The sequence below is a fragment of the Triturus cristatus genome, chromosome 12 (genome assembly GCF_964204655.1).
Source record: "Triturus cristatus chromosome 12, aTriCri1.1, whole genome shotgun sequence".
NCBI lineage: Eukaryota > Metazoa > Chordata > Amphibia > Caudata > Salamandridae > Triturus > Triturus cristatus.
The window spans coordinates 547891033-547905179 of record NC_140595.1 but is presented as its reverse complement, the minus strand read 5'-3'; the positions used below and the strand labels follow the sequence as shown (position 1 = coordinate 547905179).

Below are 14147 nucleotides of genomic sequence, written 5' to 3'. Positions count from 1 at the left end.
CCTCCAAATACAGTGCATGTGCGCTGGGCGCGCGCACCATTTCTCAGCCTGCCTGATCACTTTCGCGGCCGCTTTGATGTTCTCAGTGAGCCGCGCGGCCACTGAGAACATCAAAGCGGCGCGAAAGTGCTCACCATTTGCCACCCCCTCCCTTGGCGGCTCGGATTTGTAGCTCAGCACGCTTGTAATAAAGCGGTGGGGTTTTTCGGCTCTTCATGGCCCAGCGTCACGGGTGGCTTGGCTTGTTTTAGAGTTAGTAAACAGGCTGTGCTGGTCGCTTTCGAAACGAATAGAGGGACGCCACGCGCCATCCGCATCTTTCCCGCCAGCCCGGCTGAATGCTTTTTTGTTTTTGTTTTGGCAAAGCATGTTTCTCCAGTGGCTGCCTACCTGTGTCCCTTCGTGAGCCCGATTGGTTGCAGCTTGACGTATACTACTTATGTATCTACTTCACTTTTTCTACAGGATGAATTACATATTTGATGAAGTGTTCATTTCTCTCATAACATTACACGTGGGATGTGGTGCACCGTAAACCCCTCCCTTCTACTACCCCCTTCCTCCACGTCAGTTACCGGGCTACAGCTTGTTTAAACTTTCAGCGCAAGGCTAAAAAAAAGTATGGACATGTCGTATACCTCAGATCCCGAACACTATCAGAGACGTGCTACACTTTGCAGGTTTCTTCTATGGCGATGCGCTTTTGACGTGTTTCTATTAAAAAAGGCTTCGTATTTTAGGGAATAATTTATGAAGGCTTGCTTAATATCTTTGTACGTGTTTTAACATATGCACTGGGTTCAATAGTTCTCTCTAGACCTTGCCCCTCGAGTTGGCACCTTTCTTACCAGTCCACATTTAAAACTTAATGCCAGGCTTCTAAAAACAAGCATTGGCATAGCCAATAGGTCTCGCTTTTGGCACCTTATAAGTTTTGAGCCATGCAACAGTTGATGTTATTGCACCAAGGATATTGTGCTGCTTAACTAAATACTTATAAGGTCCCAAAAGCGAGACCTATTGGCTATGCCAATGCTTGTTTTTAAGGGGGTCTTAAAACGGGTGTCTATCGGGCTCTGTTTTGTGCCCTGGCACAGGCGGTCCGTTTTTTTTCCGGACTGCAGTGACAGCAGGCACATCAAGGTGCGTGTGGTGAGCGTTGTAGAGGAAGGGAAATCCTTTAAAGAGAGTCGTTTTCTCTCTGGCTTTCCCTTCTCTTTATGAAACTCAGGAGCAGCAACATTGTTGTGGTGTCACCAGGGCTTTAAGTGGAAGCTTTTTCAATATCATATACAAGCCATAGTTGCTTCTTATTTATCTTATGCAGCTAACAACAATTGACTAAGCCAATAGTCCTGACTTGTAGGTATGTTGATGTCACTTGTTGTATCATATATCTGGACGCAATGACAGGAACAGCAAAATACAAGTCGGGCGGCACACTGTGCTGAACCCAGATTTTTAGCTTAGGTGTTTCAGCCACGCCCTTAATTACATTGACCACGCCCCTATGAGAGACCCCCAGTTGCTTCATACCACTTAAAGCCCTGCACATCAGCATCACGACAAAAGGCCACACGGTAAATATGCACACTCTTGTCACAGTGGTAAATATCTCCAAGCACTATGTTAATTTACCACCAAGGATATGAAATAGCGCCTGCCAGAAATGTTCCGTGATCCGGCCCGTGAGTCTGAAAATCCACTTCACAGATTCAGAGGAGCGTTGATTAGATGTTTTTCGGCAGCCTGGAGTAACTGCATGCAACATCAGTCTGCTGCTACCTCGGGGGGAAAAAAAGAAGCAGCAAGGCAAGTTCCATCTGGAGCCGGCCCCTTTCTCGTGTTTCCAGCGGTTTTGAGACTTCCTCTTGGTAGCTGGAGGCTGCGCATCAGGATCAGTAAAACATACAAAGGAATTGCTAGCGCAGGCAGAAAAGACAGCCCCTGCAGCGAGAAGGATGTGCCTGTGAGACGGGGCAGCCGGGCGGAGCACTGTCACTTTCAGAGGAGGCAAATCCGTGGAAAAGGGAGAACAAAGTTGACAAAATGAGGACTTCTGGAGCCCTGCACATTTTTGGCTACCTTTTTCAGCTCCTTTTGCTCAATATACTCGTTTTTCGGGACGCGCTGGCTGCTCCGTCGCCAATCATTAAATTTCCAGGAGACAGCAGCCCCCAGACCGAGAAGGAGCTGGCAGTGGTGAGTGGGCCTACTTCCCTTGTGCTTTTCTGGTACTTTGTTACGTTTTGTGGGCGATGTGTACGTTTCTTTTGTTTCAGCGGCGACTGGGAGTGAGTGAACTCTATTCTTGCCGTAGTCCGTGGAGAATACATTTAGACAAAAGTGGGATCGGTTTTCAAATGCGCAGGCGCGTAAACTTACCGCCCTGAACAAAGCTTAGACCCAGCTCCAACTTTACAGCCCTCGTTCGGTACTTATGTTTCCGTAATGTCGTATAATAGGTCCGGTAACCTTGAGCAATGACGAAAGTGGTAAGCATTAAAGCTGCCACGAGAGAGCATATACTACACAATAAGAGAAGGAGAAATGAAATAAAATGGAATAATATGAAATAATAAGGAAACATACAATTAAAGAGTCTGTGCGACAATTTTCAGACAAGGATTTCTGTGTTTGTCAGGTACCCATCGCCCAGATTAATGTTTAATAAATAGACTTGGGGAAAAGTGTACATTACGTTTTAATACTGGATTTCCAATAAAGGTATGTAAAATGAATGTCACTGGAATTGTGAGGCAGCAGAAGACCAAGCTAGGTAGCTGGGCTGAGTATGTGGCTATGGAATTGCAACATAGATGGCAAAGCAGATCTAATTATGCAATGTATAATGAGGCTAAAGGAAAATACGGGGCTCATCACGTGGGCTATTTATTCAGCTTCATTTAACACGCGTTGATACAAAAGTAATCTGAAGGCTAAGTAAGTTAAATAGATTGTTTAAGAAATAATGCTATACACATTCAAAAGATACTACTGAAAAAATGCTATTTACAAACAGAAATTTAGTCTTGCAAAGAAGCGTTAAGGAGTCATTTTATGAACACTATCTTAAGGACCACAGCACAAGAAACATTTGTGTAAAACATAAACTAATTTGTACTGAGCAAAAAAGGAGGCATGCATAAACACATTTCTTGTGTTAAATAGTGCATGTTTCCTGAGCTGCACACTCCCTTTCCGTTTTAAAATATATCTTCAGTTTTGGGTTTCATCCCTCTGCAAACCATGCTGGAAGCACCCACGGTTCATTATGAAACAGCCAAATACAACAGAAGTTGTCCTTCCATGTTTATTATGTGTGTGTCTCAGTAACTGACACTTTGAGAATCAAAGGGCCTATCACATAAACCGAACACTGAAAGTGCTCATTTAAGTCAGGTCCCTGCCACAGTTTTGGGCTGCCTTGTGTCTTAAATAGTTGAACAGCTTGAGCAGCTGAAATATTACCACCTTAGACAGGGGTGAATCCTCCTCAGTGAATCTTTAAAGGAATATGCTGTTTTTCACTAGAAACGTAGCAGCATTTGTAGACATCAATAAAATAAACTACAGAACACAGCAGCACAATGAGATGAAACAAAGCAAAATAGCAATGCAACAAAAACATAGATAGAAATAAAAAAAACTGTCAAAAAGAATGCACCACGACCACCACAGTGCACCAAAATGCAGCACAATATTTATGCAGATATATATTCTGGAAACTCATTACCACCTCCACAAATCTTTCTTCGTAATTGCGTGGTAAAAAGTGTTTGCATCAAGCACTGTCTTGTCACCAGGTACATGAGTGCCAGTCAGTTTTGAGACTGGCGCCATGTATCAAATCTTTGGAAGAGGTTGTAAAAGTTTGAGATTTTTCTAACTTCCACCTACAAATAACTATGACCTTGAGAGCAATGGCATTAACATACACTTTTATTTGCATGCATAGTAGGACAAAACATTTTCTGGACAGAGGATGAAAACATTTCCACTGGGTATGAATAGGTAAGGGTTTGTTTTTGGATCAGATAAAAGCCCTGACCCAGTCAGTGTATCATTTGGGAATATTAAAACCACCTGGCCAAAATTCCCATCTATTCAGTACCTGCATTCAGCTATCAACAGATGAAAGGTGGCCCAATAATTCTTCCTGAGAAGAATCTTTTTGTTGAGATCTGTAAATTAAGAAGCATGTGATACTCTATGGTGCAAATTCAGCAAATCTATAGTTAGGCAGTTGCCTCTTCAATAGCAACTTTTAGAATTAATGATACCTCTTTTGCCTGGCAACAGAAGTATATGAGGCATGTGTTGTTGCCTGGATACTTATCCCTGTAGTTTCTGATTATCTACTTCATAATCTATGAGTGTTAACATGGTAACATATTTACCTTGACACTCATTTCCACTCCACAATCATTCTTGGCTGGTATGTTTGTGATCATGATAAAGCTTTATGTCTAGACCAGCTCTGACACTCATTTAGGCTCCTCACACTGGATCCTGGCTGCATTGATCAGCTGAACCGTGTTTGCCTCTTTGGATCCATGCTCTGAACTACACACAGAAGCGCCTTCACGACATCGATATCATCTTCTCAAGTCAGAAAGATCATATCTGCATCCTACTATCAAAGATCTGCTACTCAGAAAATGGAAGGCGGTAAGTGAGCCTATTCCTCACTGCCCTGCTTCCTCACTAGAAGCTGGCCATCTTGAAGGTTTCATTACAGCTTTACTCCACTGTTAAACATGAAATCCTTTGTGCCCAGTTATTCGAGACAAGCATTGCTGAAATTCCAAGATGAGCCTTTCTCAGATCACATTGACTGAAAGGTAGATAAGACAATCAAGACATCTGACACAGACCTGAAGTTTCACTCAGAAAATATGCGGATTATGGTGCAAGTTGGACAAGAAGTTTCAACTTTTCTTCAATTAATTCCTGCAGACATAGAAGACAGAAAGAATGTGACTAAATTACTGGGTGTTTATATAGTGCAGCATTCACCAATTACCTGGCCCCTCAGCGCTTTGCATAGATTTAACCCCTTCGATGCGGCGCCGATTCCCGCTCAGCGCTGACCGTTTCTTGCGCGGGCGTGGTCATGACGGAACGGTTCCGTCATGAGCACAGCTCAACCGACGCTCATGACGGAACCGTTCCGTCATGAGCGCCGAAGGGGTTAAGAGTGAGGTTGTGTTTCCATCCGTGGGTTTTCTCCACAGCAGGCTTCCGCCTCAAATTATAGTTTGATGCTGGTGATTGCTTTGAAGGGTTTACGATGTCTTTATGGAAGTGTTCCATAATGGAGAGGGTCTTGAAACCTTCTAACCAAACCTGTGCAAATGTAGAGGGTGTAGTGGGTTGACTTTGCGTGGTGTTTTGAATTGCGGATTACATCTTGTGGCTCTCTGCCAAATCTCTGTAAACTGGTATTTGTCTGGTGCAAGGTTAATCTGGCCGAGCACTTGCAGATGGCAGCTGTTGTGTTCTTCACAAGGCTATGTGTGGCAAGCTAGAGGAAGAACATTGTTCATCTGTGGACTAGTGTTAGGATTGTATGTGTGTGCACACATGAGGCGAGTGCCACTTCTTCCTTTATCTGTGTGGACTTTAATGGTAAACAAGGAGCTTGGGGTGTGAAAGCAGAGACTTTACTTCTAGCAAACTAAGCATTTGAGAAACCCTCTCTAGGAAACCTAATTTTGGCAAGGAACTATCTTCAAATTAGATAAAAGCATCCCCACCTATAGTACTAGAACATCATATTCCATAACCGTTTGCAACTTGGTGTTCCTGGAAGAACTTTACAAGTCTGGAAACATATATGTCCAAAGTAGAATGGAGAGTGATCATAGCCCTTTGTTTATAGAGATGAATGGAAGTAAAGATAAACGAAAAGGAGATGAGTCAGCTCTGGGGGAAGCTTGGGATGTGGAAGGGAGAAGTTGTAGAAAGGGAGGGTAGAGGTTATCAGTAAAGAATATAAAGGGATTTTTTTTGTTTTAGTCACGATCAGATATGGCCCCCAGTCAAGGTTCAAGGTTTGAGACTTTGTTAACCTACTGATGGTACAGTGATGATACAGGCCAATGACAGAAACATAAGAGACTTAATGAAGAGGTTTCACAACCTCATATCAAAAACACTTTGATAAAAATCTAATCCAACATGATTGGCCCTCCATACTATATGTGGAGAACCACAAACAGTGACTAAACCCTCACAGTAAGGTCTTCTCAAAATCTCTTCATATAAGATATCACAGAACAACATCAAAACCTCATCCTGTGATACAAAAGAATTCATAGCTGAAAAGGGTTTCCGCATGGTCAGCCTGACTGAGACAAAGAAATTTAACCACCATTCTTAATGTCGTGATCCTTCCTGGTCTTAAACCAAATAGGCAGTGAGACCCCAAAGTGTGCAAGCCATTCTCTTGACATGGAGTCCACATACAATACCAAACCACAATCGTTTTGGGAGAACCACATGTATGATCTAATCACTCACCAACCCACTTGACTTAGGTCCAAGATGTTGTTAATTTCAAGATAATTTGATGATTATGCATTCACAATGTCTTTAAAAAGTCTTTCACAAACGGTTGCGGTACCAGCCAGATTTGATGACATCGGTCATTGTTAATGAATCAGCACCCTATTCTTTCAATAGCAGACTACCCTAAAGGAACCATCTCTTACCTCAGTGACTGACTGAGCAGAGTAGAAAGTCTAACATTAATAAAATAATTGTCTTTACCGATCAAAGTGACTTATAGGGAGCCAAGGTTTACGACGTTAACATTTCTAAATACAAATGTTAAACATAACAACAAGTATCAATTTGCTTTTATTACAAAATAAAGTTATTCAGAAAAAGTTCAGTTTTTCTCTGCAATTTAAATGATAGCAATTACAAAAGTTTTAACCAAAAAAATACAAACTGCTTGATTCTTACTGAAAACTAAACTACAGTGTAGAAATATTGAAGTTCTTTAAAAATCATATAAAATGCTTCTGGAAGCACAAGTCCAGCTATAGTCACCACGTGCTTCACGGCAAAACAACTGCTTCTTCAGGGCTCATGTAAAATATGTTCGTGTTTCGGGTATACCAATGGCGGATTTCCAACAAACCATGAATTAGGGACTGTTGTATTTTGATGCTTGAAGTCCTTATTATATTAACTATCCTTAAAAGTTCAGCTCCAAAAACAAATCACTGCTAATCTCAATGGTTTCAAGTGACATCATCTTATTTTGACTAGCTTCAAATAATCTTCTGAAGTTAAGGTACGCCTCGAAGCTCAAAGGAGTGCCATGAATATTGAAAACTCTTAATAATAAAAAAATCAATTAAGTGCGTCTTGGGAGTTTGGAGCGCATACATTATCTGTTGGTTAAGTTACTGATGTAGTGAGTAAGAGCCTGCATAGGGTCAATTGCATTTTCAACCATAGTATTAGTTTATTGATCCTGTATTTAGTTTCCTGTACTAATTCTCAACCATGAGTGGCGCAACCAGCTCAAACTGATTGAAGCCTTTCCAGCTAGATGGTTGGAATGGAGCTTTGGTCAGTTCACTGTCTGTCAACATTAAAACAGGTTCAACTTCTGATTGCTTCAACTTTTTCCTTGAAGAAATAAGATGCTACTAAAATCCTCCTGAACTGAAACTTTTTGGGCTTCACAGTTAGCGACGGAAAGCTCCTTGACAATCCTCCAGCAGGGCATACAAACTCTAGGTCTTTTGTATTCGTTTTCAGCTGATCTGTCCAAATTTCTATTGTTCAGATCGAAATTGATGTCAAGTTTCTCTCAGCTTTCTTACATGCATATCTATAGTCACTAAGTTTGCTTCAAGCTAAGGCTCGTTATGATGCACTAAATGCAGAATAATTCTCTTTTCCTCTACGATTGCATCTACAATAGTGGTAATCCACTCCCTAAACTCTAGAACAGCTAGATCAACATGCTTACTTCTCTTTAGCTTGAAATTAGGTAATGCAGACCTCAAATTAGAACTTTTAGATTTGATCCCAGGTCGTCTCAGGAACGAATCCTTTTTCCATCTTACTATATTATTATCAGGAAAAATTAACATAAAATACATATGGTAATGGTTTGAACGCAGGAAGAGTCTGCCTGGAGTTACTTCTATGTCACCAAAAGAAAGAACAATCAGATCCAAGGATGTCCATGTATATGGTTGTGGCCTCATACTAATTGGTAAAGGCGAACTGCTGCACAACGCACATGAGACACCCTGACACCTTAGAGTGGATGTCATCAAACCATAAATTAATTTTCCCCAACACTAGAGATTTCTCAATTGAAGCACATAGGGATCAATTAATCGAATTAATAACAGTGCAAAATCACCTCTGACACCAGTTGGCTTGTAAACAAAGCCACATGTTATTGAAAAGTTGTGAAGATTATGATGGCGGCCAGCAAAGGCTCACCTGGTTGAAACAGGGCATGGTAATAGGCAAAACAAGTCCTTGAAAATAACGGTGATCATGGCGCCCATTTTGTATTAACAATCAACATGCACAGTTTTGCAGTTATCCAGAATGGCCAGTATTGACACTGGCTTAAGCAATGTGTTAACCATGTTTTCGTTAAATAAAAGCTACATTTATTTCTAAATCTAAGACTTGACCTCTAGGGCAATATTGCTTTTCACTGTATATCAAGCAGAGATCAGTCCTTTCTTAAAATTGGACTTTCTGAGAGCCCTTTTGTTTGGTTTAACAGATAAGGCATAGGAATATTGTCTATTGATTTTGGTCTCCAACACTATGCTCCAGGTTTCAGTCTTCCCCTGTGTCTTGCTTATGATCTTTCCTGTCAAGCAAGCACAAACTGGCCAAGGGATCCTGCCTGCGCATCGCCAGAGGAAGGATGGACAAATACAGGACTGCCTTGGTCATTCCTCTGGTGCAGCGGCACTCTCTGTCCAACATACAGAGGGAATAGAATACAGATTAGCTGGACAAAATAAACAAAATAATGGGCCAGATATTCCATGCACATAAAGAGTTACAGGGAGAGAATACTGGAAACGTTATAGGTTAACTCAAAAAAAGTTAAAACAACAAATGTACCCTTCTGCTTAACTAAAAAAACAGACTAATATTATAAATGGTAACTGTGGGCCAAGACCCCAGAACAAGAAAAATGAAAATGTTTCGATGAAATAAAATCTGAAAGGTTTCAAGACCCGTTACAGCATGCAGATGTGCACGTTTGTGCCTGCCAGCTCATGCCAAAGAACACTCTAAAAACGTACATTTCCAAATGTATTGACCAGGCCGCTAATGAACCAAATTAATCGAGCAGCTTAAAGTGAATTCCCTATGTTTCATGATAGCCTTACTGGAACCATATCAGGGTCTTTGCAACTTCAATTTCTCAACCATATATTATCATAATATTCTCCATTCAAACCCCTTAGTCATGTCTCACCCTTGTCCTTTAAACAGCTGGGAAATTTACATGTATCTCTTGCCTAAAGACGTCAAACCCTTTTACCTGGAAATTTAATATTGTCCTAGATCAAGCTTGAAGCTATACTTCCCTACATTCACAGCCAACATAACAAGCAAGATAAATGAATGCCTCTCTATTAGTGCGGCTCCTAAACTATTTAAACACTCATTCATTACACATTCCTAAAAGAAACTTAGCAAGTTAAAAATACCCTGGATCAGTCCAGCCTGCCTTAAATCAGAAAATGATACTGGAGAAAGAGATCACTAATCGACTACAAGAGCACATGGAGTCTAACAATATTGTTCACACTTTAGAGCCCCCCGACGCACATAAACCACATTTGCTAGTATTAAGAAAGGCCTCCTCTCTTACCTGAATACAGGGAAGCAAGTAGTCTTACTCTGCAGCTTACTAACCCATAGATATCATTTAGAAAAAGCTCAACAAATAGCTGGGGTATCTGGCAATGCTTTACAAGGGATTTGATCTTTGCACCTTCAACATTTACTTGCTCCACTGGTGCATATTCTATCACAAAATCAGGTACATTTCTAAAACATACACCCAAATCAACATTTGTTTCAAAAACAACTCCGACTAGTCAGAGAAAATTTCCTGTACATGGATGGAGCTAAATCAGAGATCCTGGTATTAGGTGGCAAGACCACAACATTTTCCCTTTTGAAACTTTCAAGAGCAAGTGGTCCTGTCTGCCTGCATCTCACCAAGTAAGAAATCTGAGGATAAAGTTAAAAGGTAAATCTGTAGTCAGTGCTGTTAACTTACAATTGGTCGTGCTGAGGAACATCCTTCCATTATTACAAACCAATGTTCAAGTGGAGTTTACTAGAACCCTAATATTGGGGCGTTGAACTATTGTAGTGTGGTCTATGTAGGGCTCCCATAAAACTCGTGGACAGATTTAAAGACTTCAAAATCACAGAGCCAAACTCAGTCTTTTAATCCAAACTGATGACCCTGCAAAACGCCTATGAAAACCTTTCACTGGCTGTATTGAAACGAAGCTCAATTTCAAAATCTTTCCACAATTCACAAAGCTAATTGAAACTGAAGAACCCATGTTTGAGCAAATGTGCCTCACATGGGTAGCTAGTCTGCTTACAACTCATTAGAAAATTGCAAGAGGATACCTTGAATTCATGTCAGTCCTTTTGCTTTCCAATGCCCATAAGGATTTCCTTCAATTTCTCAAGTCTTCAAACATCAGCTGTGTGGTGCAAAGAGTTATGGTCATGATGGGTACTTTTGTTGCTTTACTAGTCATTCCCCAAGCACTGTATACTAATTGACTACACTACTTCAAATAAAGATCTTTCTGACATGCAGAAATTGGTTATTTCTCTTTGGTTACAAATCAGATAAACGGATCTGTCACCAATCATTTCAGGAGAAACCTATGGATAGTTTTGTGTATTCCTCTGAATTGTATTTTGACTTCAGATGTTTTTTCCATTAAGGCTACATGTTATTGACGCTGTCTGTAAAGCAGCCGCTCAGTGAAGTGGTGCAACCCATTTTAGAGAAGGGGCAGTCACTTCAGTTCGTCCAGGTGGATCAGAGCAAGACATGTCTTCCTTTCTGTTCTTGTACTGGAAGCAGCTTAGTAGAGAATGTGTTTTTGGTGCCATTCTGGTAATTCTTAGTATCAATTGTCCATTCTATTTAAGAAGGCTCCACTTCTAGTCGTCATTGTTAGTGTTCAAACTTTCCTTCAATTCACCGGGCTTAAAAAACTATTTTCTTCGGTAGCCGTCTTTACAACCTGTAGTAAGAGGTATTTCCCTATCTTATGACTGGCTAATTAATGCTACATCTTTGCTTATGCTGAAAACTAGTTTTTGACTGAATTGCATAGTAATCCAAGCCCTCATCTCATAATAAACTTCAAGAAGTCCTACCTATGACTGTTCCGAAATGAGACATGCATAGGGCTCAGTTCTAAGCAGACAATGGTTGGGCCTTCCTGCTCTAGGTTTGACCTCTCTGGTCCCTCCTTCTAAAGTCACAGTCTTTAGCTCATGAATGGTTGCATGTGAAGACATTCTGGCTTCAGACACATTGTACTGTAATAGGCCTCGTTACTGTTTAAGTACTGGGAATGCTGAGTGCCGTGCAGCTATTCAACACACGTCCAGTAGCTTCGTCAGTAGGATTGAGGGGGTGTTTGCTTCAGAATTCCCAACAATCACGCTGGCATATCTTGTTAAAATACATTATGAAAAGGAGGACACAAGGAGGGCTTAAGAGGCAGTAGAAATAGAGAGCAGTGTGGATTGTTATGGGTACTTAAATCACAATTGTTTTTCCAAACTAACCAGGTTTTGAGGCAGAGACAAGAGAGAGAGAGAGAGTGTGCATGTGTTTTTGTCAGTGTAGCAATGTAAAACTCCAGGGTGAAACCCAGCGGCGGCCAGCACAGATTGGAGGTAGGGGGTTGGGGACAGGAGGGGGGGGGGGGGAAGTACACAGGAGGTAGGGTTGAGAACGCAGTAAGAGGAGGACGTGGGGGAGCGACTATAAAAAATAAAAACTAACCCTTTCGGCACTTCCTCGCCGCGTCTCTCCTCCGTAGTCCTCTGTCGCGCGGCCACAGGAAGCACACCCATGCTCCCAGTCAGCCAATCACAACGCTGCGGCAGCGTTGAGATTGGTCTGAGCACCATGTTTCGGCACCCAGAGGCTGACTGGAGGCCTGAATATGTTCGCCACGTAGGCTGTAATGCAGCCTGCATGGAGAACGTTCAAAGTGCGCACAACAGTTTTGGGAGGCCTGAGAGGGCCGTCCAAGCAGTCATTACGCACTTTAGAAGGGTGCTGCCACTCCTCCCCTGTCCCTGCCCCCTCACGCAAAGCTGTGGGCAGAAGTAGGAGAAAATAAGATGATAATAACACGTTATTTTCATTTTATTTTCTCTGTCTTTCACTGCAAAAAAGCAGTGCGGTGACGCTCCTCTGCCTTAGTGGAGGAGCCGCCACTGGTGAAATCCAACTGATACCTCACCATACCCTACTGAAAGTACCTGTACCCAAATATTCACTTTAGAATACATTTTTTAGGGGGCTGTAACACCCCAAATACTACCCTGAAGCTACGCCCCTGATACTGTCCCAAAGAAGAATTGCAGTCAGAGTTATTAGGGTATCTGGTAATGACTGCAATAATACTACCTTATCTCTATCCCTCACTGCTCTCCTTAATTACATGAGACTGAACCGAAGCAATGCCAGATATCTGACTAGGGAGCAAAGAAGCAACATTGACACTCACATGGTATGAAACCAATGTTTTATTACCTTAGCACAGAAATCCTATAATAAACTTAACACATTGAAGCAGAAATTATCTGTAAGGAAAAAGCGAGGCTTATTCTGTAGTGAAGCTCAAAGGTGAGGAGTTGTCAATATGGCTCAATTGCACATATTATGCGGGGGAAATACTGTGATTCTACAGCTACAACGTTGCCACAGAACAGATAAAAAATTTGCTTAAAATTTGAACCCAGATTCCTGTATTTAAACATAGTTTCTTTCCCCTGGACATGTAATGAGGTCATTAAAAGAACCTGAATCAAATTTGATGCATAAACAGCATAAACTGTTTTACACACAATGTACTGATAGCCATTAGCATACACATGTAAATAAATATAGATGTACAAATTGTAGTTGTACATCTCTGAGTATTATTTGATGCATCTTGAGAAAATACCTAACATCGAAAACCGACGAATTAAAGATTAACTAAGACTTTAAATTCGATGTCAGTATTTCCACAGTTTGCAATCAGTCTTTCATTATTCCAGTAATACATGTCACATGTGTTTCTAAATGGAATAGTATTCCTTGTACTGTTCACCAAAGTAAAATTCTCTTTTTTCGTTTTTCCTAAAGCAATATTTAAACAAGTTCTATGGGTGCCCAAAAGAAAAATGCAACCTCTTTGTGCTAAAAGATACTTTGAAGAAAATGCAAAAGTTTTTTGGGTTACCTGAAAGTGGAGTGCTGGATCAGAGCACGATCGAAACCATGAAGAAACCTCGATGTGGTAACCCAGACTTGGCGGGTTACAACTTCTTCCCAAGAAGGCCAAAATGGGAAAACAATCACGTCACATACAGGTACAGCAAACTAGATGTTTTTTAAGGTTGTCTAGAGCATGTGAGCAATTCTAATGGTTTTGTGTAAACTCTTATGAAACTGATTTTTTCTCGAATGAACCAAATGTTTCTTATATTTTGTCATGTTAAAACTTGACAGGAAAATTAAAAGTTACAATACAAATAAGTACATTTGGAGAAAGACAAACCAGGTCTCTCTGACTCCAGAAGATTTCCCGATTTGTAGAGCATTAACATTAATCCAAAATGAATTTGCAGTTAAAAACATAGCAGGAAGAGTACATCTAAAGCAAGAATTGTAAAGCAACAGGTCGGACATTAATGTGTTAACACATTCACACACATGTCCAGTGCAAAACTGTCTCTCTGTACAGGCAATGTTAGGGCCTAGTGTTTTCTTTCCCATCTTTGTGGTGCTGCTATATGTACTCCTAAAGCTTGCAGGGCTGGTGCCATACAGCACTGCAGCAAGGGGAATTAAACATATGTCTGAGATA

General features: G+C 41.1%; 1 protein-coding gene across 1 annotated transcript in view; it reads left to right on the top strand.

The window, feature by feature from the left end:
• Window positions 1–1751: 1751 nt before the first annotated feature.
• The window catches only part of MMP2 (matrix metallopeptidase 2), a 181736-nt gene continuing 169340 nt past the window's right edge, over window positions 1752–14147 (top strand). Inside the window, exons 1-2 of the mRNA XM_085636921.1 lie at window positions 1752–2202; window positions 13424–13650. Of these exons, the coding sequence (XP_085493047.1) occupies window positions 2050–2202; window positions 13424–13650 (380 nt within the window). The 5' untranslated portion in view covers window positions 1752–2049. The remainder of the gene's footprint in view (window positions 2203–13423; window positions 13651–14147) is intronic.